Below are 15431 nucleotides of genomic sequence, written 5' to 3'. Positions count from 1 at the left end.
AACAGAATTATCTCATTACATTCTGACAGCTCAAATCAGTGGAAATCATCGAGCGTTATATAAAAAAAAAAGGTTGTCTTTAAAGGAGATAGAGAGGGAGGAGTTAGCGTAAGGTGTCACTCAGTTTCATCACTTAAATGTGTCAGCGCCCCGTGGCAACTCAAGATTAGAGCGAAGCGCTGCAGCAGAAAGCAGGAAGCCCTCATGGTGGGTGAAGTGCACCTGACATCAGCCCTCACCCCCCCCCCCCCCCCCAACCTGTCACCTTGATTCTGCACACAGTAAACATAACCCCTGTCGATTTCCCCATCCGGAGCCCCTCTTCCCTGCAAACCGGCATCCTACATATTGACAGCTTTTCAGGAATTTTTTATGGGGTTAGAGAGTTGTGCTCATAATAAGCACATCTCACTTCGCAGGCACTCGTCATACCATTAGTTCCAATTTCACAAGTGTCATTCTCCCTCTCTCACAAATTCCGGAGGAGGAAAAAAAACAAACAAGTCAGGAGCCCAAAAATGTAATAACGGCGCCGCACAGTTAAAACCAACACATCTTATTATACAGGAGGAAGGTGATGGTCAGTCTCCAGCTGGGAATCTGCTGTCAGACACAGCTGGAGACTGATGTGATGTGATCAAATCACCAGATTACAATTCTTCACGTCAGATACAGAAGCAGCATTGAATCCAGATTCCACTGCACTGAACCGACAGTTCTGTTCCTGAATGGGGCAGTATGTGCGAACGCAGTAGCTCCGAAAATTTTACGAAACTTTCCTTGCCTCCTGGTAAATGTACGGAAAATGTCCAAGTGAGTGGACGTGAGGCTACAACCACACGTCTGAAATCACCTCCACTCTCGTACAGATACGTCTGGAGTTTAAGAGCTGCTCAAATGGAGAAGTCTGGTTTAGGCTGCTGGCTCTGTATTGGCGCAGTATTTTAGTATATACGGGTAAAAACAAAGATGCCTGGATATCGATGACGTATCCGTTCACAGCCGCTTGCTGATTGGTTCTTTCCGTCACGACGCAGCCTTCGCTCATTGATCAGGCAAGAAAACAACTGGGATTAGCCTCTTAGGCTACCAGTGTAGAACACAACACATTTCTGACAGACTACGGACGCAAAAGTGGAAAAAAACTAAACACATTAAGATTCAAATAGCTCAGGGTGATAAAGAGGGGCCATTCACATAGAGGATACAGACAAATATGTCGACTTAGAAAGACGACAAGATTCAAGGAATTTTCGTGATAAGGTCAGACGCCGATGTTTATGTACTGTAGACAAAAACACGGAATTTTTTCAACAACGTGAACGCGTCTGACCCAGACAATCTTCTGTGGGTTCTTCATAAGTGAAAGACAAACATTTTCAGAAAAATTGTGTCTGGACATTTTACGAAGTTCATAACAGCTTTAGAAATCCAAACAAAAGTGTCAGTACCATAAAAAGCAAGTCGACCGGTGGCTGTGTTCTTCCCCATCTTGTTCTCAGCCAAGCACTCGTACCCTCCGGCGTCGTCCTGCTGGAAGCTGGGGATCTCCAGCACGGCATTCGAGTACTTCATCTTGACTTTGCTGGGGAAGGGCACGCCGTTCGCCCTCTTCCAGGTGATCTCTGGGACGGGGCTGGGAGAGACAAGAGGAAGTGAGATCCTGATCCAAGTCGCTTTGAACTACTAAGACTGTCGCTTAGGTCGCAGGTGTCTGTAATAATCCTGCATTAAAAGTGCGTGATGGCGCTTTAAGCCGATTCACAGTATTTTGGCAGATGAATGGTTTAGTGTGAACCCAATCCAGCAACAAAAAGAGCCGCCTCACACAGGCTTTCAGACTAATCGTCGCTTGATGCCACACTCTAAGAAATATAACTGCCACAGTAAGTTTGCTCTATAGAAATCTAGAGGTGCCTCGTCTGGAAGGAAAATCAGCAGAAGATTGAAATCATGCTTCAAGGAATCCAGCTTACTTCCCAAGGGCGAAACACTCCAGTGTAACTGTTGATCCTTTAGCGGCGGGTACATTGTCTGGGAAATTAACTTCTATTTTTGGCTCGTATTCACCCATCACTCCTATGTAGAGTAAGCACAAGAACTTGTTCAGTCTTCTATTATGCATGACTTACAAGCAATATGGTTTGCATTATGGACCACAACAGCAACACTGTAAAACTAACAGAGGAGAATAAAAAGACACAGGAGCTAACATGCTCTCGCGGGTAAACTCTGAGCGGTATCGCACTTTAGTGTGCAGCCACCAGAATGTGGTGAAACAGCAGCCAGGAATAATTTAAATCTCTTCCTGGTGGAATAGACGGAGTGTATGTGTGAAATCTTGTTCTGTTCAGCTAGTCTGGCTTTTTATCTATTATCTCAAAGCTTGAGTGGGCAGTTCCCAACCTCTGGTGTTGTATTGTTTGTATCAGTATTCAGGGTAGACAGGCATGGCCAGGATCAGACAGTGATGCAATGGGATTTAAATTTATGCAGCTACATGTACAGTACACTGAGTGGAAACTAACTGGTTGAGCCACCAGAACACTCAATGTAATGGTCCAATGATGTATGGCTTATGTTTAATTCATTCCAGAGGCAATCTTTATTCAATCTTTCTATGAAAGCATAACAGAGAATAGAACAACGGGCCGCTGAGAACCGGCCTGAGAATTCATGTGAAAGCACAAGGAAGGCTTTTAAAGGGGGGGGCGGGAATTATAAAAAAGCTAAGTCAGCAACGAGGAGATTTGGGTGCTTTGTTTGGTGGCCTACATTGAGGAGCAACTATTTACTTACAGGCATTAGTACTCGGTGACTCAACTACAGCAAAGCACGACAGGACAAAGAGCGCTCGAGCCACTGTGATGATTTAAAGCTGCCTTAAAAAGGAAAGATCCTCTATATATACGACTGAAAGGAACACTTGTCACTTCACAGCACAGAGGCGGCGTCTTACCGTCTGTCCTGAGGATCAGAGACGTAGGTGAGCTGTGAACTTTGCCCTTCGTGACGCTGTTCATCACTACGCAAGTGTAGTTACCCACATCCGAGGGCTCCACCTTGGAAATGTAAAGGTTTCCCGTCTGCTGGGACACGAAACGCCGATTGTCTTGCTGAACAAAGTATGGATACTCGTTGAAGATCCATGCATAAGAAAGGTCTGCAAAACAAACAAGAACACGTAGATGCTGATCATTGCAATGGAGTATTAGGGTCATACTGAAGAACAATCTGAGACTTAAAGAATAAAGTTGTAATTTTACAAGGATTAAGTTGTAGGCTAATTGAGAGGAAGTCGTATTATTACCAGAATAATGACACAATATTACAAGAATCATTTTATGAGAATAAAGTTCTGATTTCACAAAAATAAAGTCTTAGTATTACAGAAATAATGTTGTAATTTTACAAAAATAAAGTCTATTTCTGAAACCAATACTCATGTATAACTTAAAGAGATGCTCCAAATTCCTAATTATAAGACAATTGGATGTTCTTAAAAATGACTAAAACAACACGTAGCCTAAAATTACCACTTTATTCGTGTAATATCGCTGCTTTATTCTTGTGACATTCAGACTTAATTTTTATAAAATTATGACATTCTTCTCGAACTCTCCTTCTCTTTAAGTGGGTCAAATACTCTGTCATAAATAATGGATACATGATAGGAAATGTGATTAAGGAAATGACATGCGATTATCATGCTTCAATCTTGTGAAAACACATCACTAGAAGTTTAAATAACAGTTGTATTGGAGGTTTCAGACAGAGGCCAGCGGGTTTACCTCCTGAGGATGTGGGCGTTCCACAAAGTAGCACCACTCCTTGTCCCTCTCGGACTGACACCGCGCTTCTGGTGTGGACTTTGAAATGATCTAAGTCTGAGGGAAAAAAAAAAAAGAAATGAAAAGAGAGATCCCCGCAGGATCTCACATATCAGAGAGGAGCCGAGCTGAGTAAAAGCTTTCAGCAAAACACTGGCACAAGCCTATAAGGAAACTGTCATGAGAATTACACGTCTACAATGCCTGAGAGAGAGAGAGAGAGACGGAGCTTGTTCTGTGCTTCTGTAAAGTATTTGACCAAAATAGAGTCAAGAAACTTACATCCAGGACGTAAAGGAGAAGTTAGATCTAAATTGCATGACATGGGAAGCATGCAGATAACAAAAGATTAGGCCTGTGTCACATGACGATATATATTGTGTTAAAATAGAAAAGCGTCTATCATTTACTACTATTCTCTACAATTTATTTTATTTTAAATCACTTGTTTTTTCATCATTTGCACAGCAGGAATTTAGCATGAACCGACAGCAACACAAACAAACACAGGGGAGAGTGAACAAGGGTAATTCCGAACAGGAGATGGACCAGACAAGACAAAACATGGAGCTTGTACCTAAAAGAGGAGCTACTTCAGTCCATTGGATGAGATTCTACAAAGTCTGACATGGACCAGAAAAGTAGTCTCTGCAAAGGATGCCCATAGACCGGTCCCCACAACACACTCAAACACCCCTTTTACCACCTGTGCTACAATCATCTCACACAGTACAGTGAGAGTCTAAGAGAGATAAAAGCCCCCAAAAATGTTTTAATTTTACAAAAACATGTCTTAATATTACGAAACAAAGTCGTAATTTTACAAGAATAAACTGTATTTCTGAAGCTGATACTTATATAACTTAACAAGATGCTCCACCTCCTGAAATTTAACGCAGATGATTGGATGACCTTCTGATATTTCTCCTCTAAAATGACACATAGCCTAAAACTGTGACCTTATTCATGTGACATTACGACTTTATTCCCTGAAATTGTAACTTTAATCGACGTTATTCTTTGCAAATGATGCTCAAACGCCTCTAACTTCTTTTACCACCTGTACTCAAATCATGACAGTCCGGAGAGAGTCTAAAGAAGTACAGTGCTGCTACAACACCACACACCATACGGCAAAGAGCCACAGAGAATGGAGGGAATTAACAGCTGATGTTGGTGACACGGCCCCCAATTACACTCTTAAGGAAAAGGTAGGAGCTACAAGTAACAGCATGTCTCATTATCCAGATCTGAAATGACCTCTATCAGAATGTGAGATTATTTTCATATCGCACAGCCCTGCTGTAATGAATGTCTCTATTAAAGCGGAGTGACCACATGAGCATGATGGCTTACGCTGGAACCCAAACCTAGGTCGCAACACAACAAGGTAAAAACACAGAAAAGTATTTAGAACATACAAATATAAATAATATTAAATATGAGGTATATGGCGAAACTTTAATATGAAAATAAAAAAGTGACCAGAAGCTAGAGAGAGAGAACAACTATTGTGATCATTGATTATTGTGGATTTAAAAAGTAACCTTCACTTATTATAATCCAATTACATCACATCAGACACATATAAGATTTAAACCACATATAATAAACATTTTATACCAGCCCTGAATGCTTTAGGTGTTCATATTATTAAATGTGGATTCTAGTACATGTTAAAGTATGTATAATGTATGTACTGTACATTCCCCACTTACCCCACAGGGTTATCTCAAAGTTACTCTGCATAATTCACAGACATTTTACAATTGGGGTTATTATCATTTGAAGAACAGCAAAAAACTCTTACCAGCGCGGTGTGAAGATTAAAGATCTTACTTCTGCATAGACCTATTGTTCGTGTGTGTGTGTGTGTGCACGCACGCGCGCGTGCGTGTGTGTGTGTTTTAAATATCATTAGTCAGTATTTTTGAGCTCCGCTAATCTCAGCCCTCTTCAAAGCTTGTCTACCAGATAGCACCGTGAAGTGAGGGTGTGAAAAGATGTTTTGTTGTTATCTCCAAGAAAAGAAGCCGTAATGAATAGAACTTGAATAACAGGCATCCAGTTCTTTATTAATCGGGGATGTTTGCAGGTGACACCATGGATGATTATTGATATGACAGAAATCAGAGTCTTCACACACACACACTAACTCACTGTTGTAATATAAAGCAACGCACTGCAGCTCTTATTCATTTATATTACTGCTATTTCCGTTGTTTATTACAGCGTCGGCATATTATGCTCCAGTCCAACTAAATGTTTGTTCAGGCTTCAGTCCTTATTAAGTGGTTTGCTGACTCCTTTACCCCAGAGTACATCCACTGAAGCACCACTGACAACACCACAGACTGTATGTTAAGATGGACGATGCGTCTCCACTTCCTGGATAAGTATCCTGGATACAAACGCTGCCATCTTGTGCATTTGGAGTCTGCACAGGAGCCATTGTTCATTATCAGCTGTCAATCATCACCTTTTTATAGCATCAATTAACAAATTAAAACCAAACTTTACTTCCGACACGTTCACAACCACACTGAAATCTCCGCAGCGTTCAGGTGAGGGGTGTTGCAGCAGGCAGAGGCAGGAGGTAACATATTAATACCGCTGCAGAGGCCACGTGCTTTTCTCTACAGCATATCGCCTTTATCTCCAAAATCTCAGAGTGTGTGGCTCCGCTCTTTAGAGTTATTTGTTTTCTCTTTTTTTTTCCATTTTTGCCTCTGTCGAGTGTCATCAACACCCCTACTCGATCGCGGTGAATCATGAGGAGGATCTCCTGCTGTGTTCTCACATCGGCTGCTCTGGACTTTATACTAGGGGACTGACCCGGGGAAAGTCCGGAGTCTCTCACTTGGACATTTGCATACAGCCCCTCCGGAGAAAGTCTGGAGGATCTCCCGAGTTCAGTGCATGTCTGAACGCAGCTTTACTGGAAAAATTAACACTTGAGCAAACAGTGTGATCAGAACTACCTGAAATGAACCACACCATCTTTGAGGAAATGTTTTTTGACGCGTCTTTGACTTCCTAGTTTGGTACATGCCCCATTCACTAACATGGAGGAAGTGGGGTTTATGACATGTGCTACAGATCAACACGTTTTGGCTTCACTTTGGTGGAGCTGTCATGTCGTCCATCTTTATCCACAGTCTGTGGTTTGCATGTCTGACCATTAGAAAAGAACAGTTGTCGAACTCGCATGTTACTTTAACATTTAATGTTGTTTCACACCACCGTCGCAGCACTCTGATAAATAATGCAAATGCCACCTTGTCGGTTTGGTGTGAGTCTGCATTATTTCTAAGTGCACTTATGCTTCCATGACATTTTTTCTTCGAAAAACAAGTGAGCATAATCTCTGACAATGACTTACAGGCAAACTGCAGACTGGCTCTCCGGCTGAGGATGGCTCCTACAGTGTTGTAGGCCATACACTGGAACACCCCCACATCCTGCTGGCGGTCCAGGCTGCTTATAATGAGGTTGCCCCCAGACAGACGCCGCCGGGGATCCTGGCCCAGATTTATGAGGGTCCCATTCAGTGACCATCTGTGGGGGGCAAAGACACCATCAGTCGCAGGAAGAAAAAAAAAGGCACTGTCCAGTTCTCGCTACCGACCAAGGTGGCGTGACAGGAGGTTACTGCAGTAACTCATATATACTGTGTGTTTGTGCTGGAATTCACAGGCTGGAAATTCCTTTCTCTCTTATGCATGTACCTCGAAATATAATCAGATGGATGTGTATGAAAATACTAGTAAGCATTTGAACGACCTTTTGTTTTGTTTCTTACAATCCTAAATCCTTGTCAACTGGTGTATTTATAAACTGCAGGTATAATATAAGTAAAAAAATGGCCTCCTATCATACTCTGCGTATATGTCCTAATTGCTGTATGTTTCCGTCCGTATATTCTAACAGCACTGTAATGCATAATGCTGCAATGTTCACACGTCTGAGCCATTTGTTTAACTTGCGTGTTTTAGCGTTATTGGTCTTTATATAACCCTTAAAATGCAAATACCTTCTCCACACTGTATTTCTTGCTTTTATTATTCTTTTCTTTATTTATACCACTATTTGCTGCAGCAGCTATTCCATCTCCCGCCGCAGGGATCATTAAATTTTAATCTGAGAGTATCAAACACAAAGCCGTCCTCTGCTATTTAAGGTAAACAGAAGATCAAGGTTTCTGGAGCCATCCTCGATATCATCATCAGTCTCACCATAATCACCTCTTCTCTGTCACATTATATCTACATAATGTGACATTACTGCACCTTTGACTTCTCATTAGGACAAGAGATTAGCACTTGGCACGAGGTAACAGTGGGCTGAGGTAACAAAGGATGGTTTTTACTCTCTTTTTTTCACCTTCTATGACATCCTTCCCGCACATATGAATTTTTAAAAATACACAGCCAGGTTCTGATTTGGCCATTTAATCAACAAAATGCCTCAAAGAACTCCGCAAAACACGAGGTTAATTCACAGATTAAAACAAGTCCCATTGTTCGGCGAGCAAAGACTTTCATTCTCAGCCACCACTACACGCTCTCTTTTTAAATGCTTTTCAGAAATGGAGGCATTGATGGGTTCAAGGACGCAACATTTTTCAAGAATCCTCCATCGTTTTTTGTCAAAGTATAAAGCAGAAAAAAAAAACACAATTTCTTTCCTCCAGCCACATTCTGTTGCGCTTTCGTGAAGTGGAAATGAAAGCCCATAATGGCCAACCTTCCCACGGCTTTCATGTCCATCCTTCAAAATAATTTCTTAAAAGAATTTATCCAAACCGTTGAATGTTGATGGGAGCCTGCCGCCCCGCTGTGGACACTTGTTCTGTACCTCTGCTTGCGTTGAGATCAATGCTGCTATTTCTTCAGGTAATAACGTTTGAGAGACAATACATTAGATTCAAAAGGGTACCAAAAAGTACAGTAAAAATAACACTTCCATCACTGGAAATGTAAATGGACACAAAACAATATAAAATAAAAAGTGGAAAAGTGACATTTGCTTCCCCAGTTCCTGAGACAAAAGCTTACCATCTGTTAAAAAAGTTCTTCTTAAAAATCCAACCTAAATGAGATTTCTTCATCCAATTTACATTTTCTTCTCTTTATTTCATTAAACTTACACTTAAAAAATAAATCTCAAATTATCCTTCATGTTTTATTTCTAATTTTGAGAGACCTATAAGACGAATATCTGCAGGGTTGGATCTGCTGGTGATACAAGCAGCCCTGTGTTTAGGTGTCTGTGTCCACATGCACGCGTTCAGCTCTTTAATCTGTGAGTCACCGTTTTCACCTCTTTCTGACCGACTCCGAAGAGCCTCTGCTGTTCAGTGGTGCTCTGAATCTCGGGCAGATGATTGAATAGCGGCTCCAAAACTGAATTACTCCACTCGAGACTCATTTTGTCTACACAGGTAGTCTGAACATCTGACCACAGACTAACCCGACCATTCCAGCGGCCCAGAGCCACGGGTTTCACACCTCAGGTCAAGTAAAGGTTAGTGGAGTCACCTTCTGTTGTGATTTTTAAAAACTCATACCTTTAGCTCTCTGTGAAGCAGATGCTTTTCCTTCAGAGATGTGGCTTTTTCACGACCTATTACACAGCCACAGCGTGTGTGTGTGTGTGTGTGTGTGTGTGTGTGTGTGTGTGTGTGTGTGTGTGTGTGTGTGTGTGTGTGTGTGTGTGTGTGTGTGTGCTATGAAAGTCTCACATCTTTGTGAGTGACAGCTGAGGAAGAAGGAAAAGAGAGAAAAGAGAAGAAGGGGGTGGGAGCCGTGTGAGCCCATTTACACTTCAAGAGAGGAGCCGGAGAGGTGCTGAGGGCATGCGGAGCCTCGCACAGCCAGTTTGACAAGACTCCACGTTAAACATGCTCATTTCACCTTTAATCAGTACATGGAAATACCTGGTCTTAGGCAGGGAATGTGTAAAGCCTGAGATAATGAGCGTATGTGCTCCCCACCACTAACACTCAGCTCATCTGTGCTTTCTGTGCTTCAGTAATTCCACTGTTGAGCGCCAAAGACACTCGTAATCAATGCGTGTTGGTGCCAACTGGTGTCTAGCAACCTGCATCAGTCTCATGGCATCTTTATAAGAGGAGGCCATCATTAAGATGCTGCACATGAGTCACTAAGATACTATCGGATGAGACAAGAGGCAAATGGACGTGTTGCATTTCAGTCTAATCTGGAGAAAATTAATAAGAGAGAAAAGCTATTCCACATAAAGAATATTCCACAAATATATATAACTTTGAATGGACAAAACCTCATTTAAAGTACTGTGAATGATTAAAAAGGGGTTTTATATGACTCAGGAGCTGAAAGGCTGTCGGTATCAAGGATACATCTATATTTCTCTTTCTCTCTGAATATATATGTGACATTAAAGACTATACAAATGAATGAGTGCATCCACAGGTTAGGTTTCCTGCAAAAGGTCTTACAGTGTGACATTAATGGCTCTCTGTAAGTGAGTGGAAAATTATGGAGAAGGTGCCAGTGAGCTGCACATTCATTACATGACTATGATATTTTATAATCCAGATTTAGGGATTCTTGATTTGTAAATTAGAAAGTAAATATATTTTTTCAACCTGAAATAAAGGGTGCGTTGGGAAATAAAATAATCTCCTTTCCTAACCACTATTCCTTGACCCCGGTGGAATATGTCACGAGGTCAAGGAAAGATGTGAAGGAGAAGCCATAAGGAGTTAGGAAAGGAGAACCACGGTGCGGAGAAAATCCACTTACACAACGACTTGTTTTTGTTTTATACAAATGACATTTAATCATTATTTACCTACACGAAATAACCCAAAACAGGACTGAAATGTTGAAATAATAAACGTGAGGAATATAGGTGGAGAAATTAGAGAATTAGAATTAAACAGAATTAAACAGCTGCTCTGTTTTTTATATTTTAGTGGGTGTGTCCAGGTGCAACTACAAGGTTGTGTCGCTTTAAATGTTGCTGCTGCAAAGAATTCTGGGGCGGCATTTTCTCCTTTCCTTTCATTAAGGATGGTCCAGTGTTTCCTATTCTAAAGGAGATAAATTATGAAGCATTGAAGCTCATTTCCTTGAATTCGAGCAGCTCTTATTATGAAATACTTCTGGGTTATTTCACTCAGTTAGAAAGGTTCCTCAGCAAAATGTTTTTAGTTTTTTTTCAAACACACCCAAAGCATCACATTGTCATTCAAGCCCCGACACACACTTTAATCTGAATGTGCTCTCACCTGTACTGTGGAGGAGGCGTTCCCTTAGCGTCACAAGTCAGAGTGGCCTCTTCTTCTATGGAGTCGACGGGAATGAACAAGTCACCTGGCTCCATCCTCCATCTTGGACCGTGATATGATCCACTGTCTAGACAATCTGTCAGAGAGACAACAACAGTCTGAGCTAAGAGACAGAGACAAGGGGGGCCATGTTGATAGATTCAGACCGCCGGGATTCTCTGTTCTTCTGGAGGAAATTCAACAGGTTAGTGAGACATTACGTTTCTTGAGGTGCTGCAAAGTTCAAATGTATCCCAATGAATAAACCAGGATGTCCTCCTGCATTACAATGTAGAAATGGTAATTTTGCACATTTTGCACATTATACGTAGGCTATTTTTAATGTCTGTGGATTTAGAGGAGCAGTCCTCATGGTCTGAACCGTAATATTACAATAGTATAGTAGTACAAAAGTATCAGCAGTGACATTGATATTGGTTTGTCTTACTTAAATGTTCTTCTAGTTGCTGGTGAAAAGAGGATGAAAGACCAGGAAACAATAAGAGCGGAGTGACGAACAAGATTGAGAGTGTTGTGCATGTGCTGTGAGTGGAAGTCAATACTGAGGATCGTTCCTTTAAGCCGGGGCCATCCCATCCTTTCTGACACTGACATGATTTTCTGCTCTTCAGCCATCATCCCCACAACTGTAAACGTCCAAACCTGAAAGAATCATTACTCATATAAAAAGGTGGTTTACCTGCCAGACAGTCAATGATTGATAACAGCAGAAACTGTTTCCATAGCAACGTCATCTTTGGCAGCCAAGGGCAAATGAGACTTTCATCCAATAAGCTTTGAAATGGCACTCTTGTTCTCCGAGGGAGGGGGGGAGGGGGGGCCTGTTGTTGACCTGTTGGAACAAGATTTTTTTTTTATTTCGTGAAAGACCAAACTCAGCAAACCCATAATACACTTTAACACTTTAATCCCACTCTCATTATTTTGCCTGTAAATTGCATATCATACAAAGGAAATGTAAAGTTCAGTCGAAGAAATATCATATTATTAGGATCAAAATGAACATAGAGTTTGGTGCACACTGTGCCTCATGTCGTCTGTCCGTTCCAATCAGTGAAGGTTGGGTGTCACTTTGTGCCCTGTGGTGTGGCCAACTTGTACCCGGAGATGTCTGAGGGTGATACCAGAGGCATATGGGATGAAGCCCATGCCAATCTATTAGGGGGGCGACCAACGCCTCGGCTCATCCTTCACTTGGACGGGTACACTCTCTGGCTGCCTGAGGAGACTTGGACCTGGGAATTGGGTGCCATCCAATCAATTAGATTCATCCACAGCAGCATGTGTCTACCCACATGCTGGGGTGAATCAAGACAGCCTGATGAGGAAGCCATTCCACCCAGGTCCATAATCAAGGGCAAGTGTCTGTCTGCTTGTAGCACATGTTGCAAATTGCGATGCACCCTCTTCTTGCCGCAGGAGACTGAGCGAGTAATGATGCAATTATGAAATGTCATACATACACACAACAAACGGTGAACCGGCAATAACGCGGCAGTTCAGCGAGCAGGCGAACATGCATTTATACACGTGTGGCGAGTATATGCAGATGTGTGTATATGTGTGTCACCTGCATGGAGACGTGCACACGAATAAGCTGCACTGAACGCACAGAAACACGCAACACATTTCTTCAAGAGGTGTTCGAGATATCTTAAGGGCCCAGACAGATAATAACCCCAATATGCTAAATGTCACACAACCCACACACACCTACACACCGAAGTCACTTTCTCACTATATAACACTCTGTCTCCACACACACACACACACACACTGACTTTTCATTTGGAAGACATAAGCCTTGATGTGTGGCTTCATTTGTGGCCTAATCCCGGGGCGAGCCTGCATCAGAGCGCTACTTATGGAGGTTCTAATTGTTTGTCAGCTGCCTGGATGTCAGATCAGACACGTGGGGTCTCAGCCAGGATTCTCTTCCCTACCTTTCATGTTCGCTCTGTCCTTTTTTCTTCCCCCAAAGTCTGCAAAATTGGATTGGTACGCTTCTTCTCAGAAAGAGTCCTGCATGCCATACCTCAGTGATAGGCCCACAGTGTGCAAACTGCTGGCACCTCAGGACTCGGGGATTGGTGTGTGGAGGGGCGCATATTACAATACTGTCGACTTTGCATGTTGTGGTTTGCATTTGTAATTGGCATTTGTCAAGGATGGCACCGTATGCCATCGGTTCATTTTTTATTTTTGCAGATCTAATAAATCATTTACAATTGCAAAACCCAGAGATATGGAATTCTGTCAGTGATATTACACAGAGCAGATTGCGGTGATTCACGTGTACATGCTCTATACGACACAGATGCACAACACTCGCAGATAAACAAGCACGTAGGCACCCACCACCCACATTCACACAGACACACACAGTCTCAGCTTGCACTCATAGATAATGGTGCTAACGATGACGGAGAGGGAAGGTGGTGAGAAAGCTGAACAGGGTGAATCACTCTCAATCAAGGAGGGTAGCCGCTCCTGATCCAACACACCACTGGGTTAATTGACGCATGAAAAAAAAAGGGGGAGAAAAAGTATTATCCTGATATCTCCCACCTCCATCACACTCCGCCTGCATCCAAGTAACACGCTGTTTGAACAAACAGCCCTGCTAGGAGAGTGGGAGTGTACTTACTTTTCAGGCCGGGGCTGCATTTATCACATATATTCCAGCTGACAGCGTGGCACACCAGTGTACCATTATACCTGGTGATTGGTGAAGGGTGGGAATGGTGTGTGTGTGTGTGTGTGTGTCCTAAAAGACATAAAGCCATTAATGGCCACAAGACTCCTCAAGAAGAGCTGAGGTTATTTTCTTCTCCATACATCTTAAAACCTTTACAAGACCTGACTCCTGGAGAGGAGCTGACTACATTCTAAGCTTCCCTTTTGACACGCACACATACAAGCAACACACACGCAAGTCCACCCAAGGCTGGCGTGGCCCCAGAAAATGTGCTGTTGTCATGTGTGCTTGCCCCGAAACCTGCAGAGGGTGAGGTGAAGTCAAGATCCCTTTCACAGCAGCTGGGGCAGAGAGATACCACGAAATACCACGCGTGACTAATGCAACTGCATGTGTGCATCACTTTGACAAAGAAAGGCATGGCTGTGCAACTCCGTGTGTTTGAATGCATGTGGAGAAGTGCCTGTTTGTGAATGCATGCCCCTCCAAATAAAAAAGAATAAATCACAGACTCGTCAGTTCGCTCGGGAATTGGCTGCAGTTGGGTGAGCACGTCACGTTGCTCCAGAATAAAACAAACAATTATGATCAAGTCTGTGGACGTAGGGAATTAATTAATGGGCCAATTTCGGAGTAGCAGGCAAGACAGGCCGACATGAGAGCCTGTTAGAGTCAATTAATTTTTTAGCATATAAATATCACGGCGTTAATTATTTAGCTTCCAGCACTCGTGCACGTTCGCGAGGCACGCGCATAGGCTTGTATATGTGTGTATATTTCTTTTTTCTTGCCTTACCTCTTATCTCGAGATACGGTGCGAGCCGCAGGAACCAAATTCAGCCCTGACGGAAAAAGAGCGACACACTGATCCTCCATGGAAACCTCGGTCGGCAAATTTCGGTCGGAAACGCAAGGTCGTTCATACAGGTGAAATGGAGCCTGTGGTCAGTCAGCGATGGAGCACACGCCATAACGCAGGAGGTATAATAGACACACGCGTCTCATGTCTGCTGCTCTCCTCCTCTGCCCCTACACTCCCCACCAAAACACACACACATGCACGCACGCACACACACGCGCGCGCGCACAACACCCACGTTGTTTGCTGTGCAGAATCACATTTGCAACATCCCCAGTTTCTCTCTCTCTCTCTCTCTCTCTCTCTCTCTCTCTCTCTCTCTCTCTCTCTCTCGCCCGTGTTTACGCGATGAAATCCAACAAACGCACGTCTGGATTTGGGCTCTTGCAGAGATGATTTATTGTGCGCATCAAGTCAGCTCCCCCTGCGAACAAGAAGAGGAGGAAGAAGAGGAGGAGGAGGAGGAGGAGGAGGCGATAGTGCAGCCACAACCAGCAGCGCAGGGATGGGAAGGTGCAGGATGGAGGGAAGGTGCACCTGGTGGAGAACTGCGCCCCGTGCGTCACACCACAATATTGCAACACAACCGGGAGCCCTGTCTTGGGTCATCATTTATATACAGTCCATGGCCATCGCAAACTGTTAAAGGGATAGTTCACTGAAAAATGAAACTTCACTCATTATCTACTCACCACTATGCCGATGGAG

At 43.0% G+C, this 15431-nt stretch overlaps 1 protein-coding gene across 1 annotated transcript in view; it reads right to left on the bottom strand.

Moving 5' to 3' along the window:
* LOC117764181 (contactin-3-like) overlaps positions 1 to 15210 on the bottom strand; it is a 38216-nt gene extending 23006 nt beyond the window's left edge. Inside the window, exons 1-8 of the mRNA XM_034589761.1 lie at positions 14661 to 15210; positions 11846 to 11998; positions 11107 to 11242; positions 7213 to 7388; positions 3792 to 3887; positions 2960 to 3163; positions 1977 to 2079; positions 1452 to 1636 (exon numbers count right to left, since the gene is read on the bottom strand). Coding sequence (XP_034445652.1) covers positions 1452 to 1636; positions 1977 to 2079; positions 2960 to 3163; positions 3792 to 3887; positions 7213 to 7388; positions 11107 to 11242; positions 11846 to 11900 — 955 coding nt within the window. The 5' untranslated portion in view covers positions 11901 to 11998; positions 14661 to 15210. The remainder of the gene's footprint in view (positions 1 to 1451; positions 1637 to 1976; positions 2080 to 2959; positions 3164 to 3791; positions 3888 to 7212; positions 7389 to 11106; positions 11243 to 11845; positions 11999 to 14660) is intronic.
* Positions 15211 to 15431: the final 221 nt, after the last annotated feature.

This window comes from Hippoglossus hippoglossus, chromosome 7, assembly GCF_009819705.1.
Source record: "Hippoglossus hippoglossus isolate fHipHip1 chromosome 7, fHipHip1.pri, whole genome shotgun sequence".
Classification (NCBI taxonomy): Eukaryota; Metazoa; Chordata; class Actinopteri; order Pleuronectiformes; family Pleuronectidae; genus Hippoglossus; species Hippoglossus hippoglossus.
The sequence above is the reverse complement of the archived record's forward strand: the minus strand, read 5'-3'. Positions and strand labels throughout refer to the sequence as shown.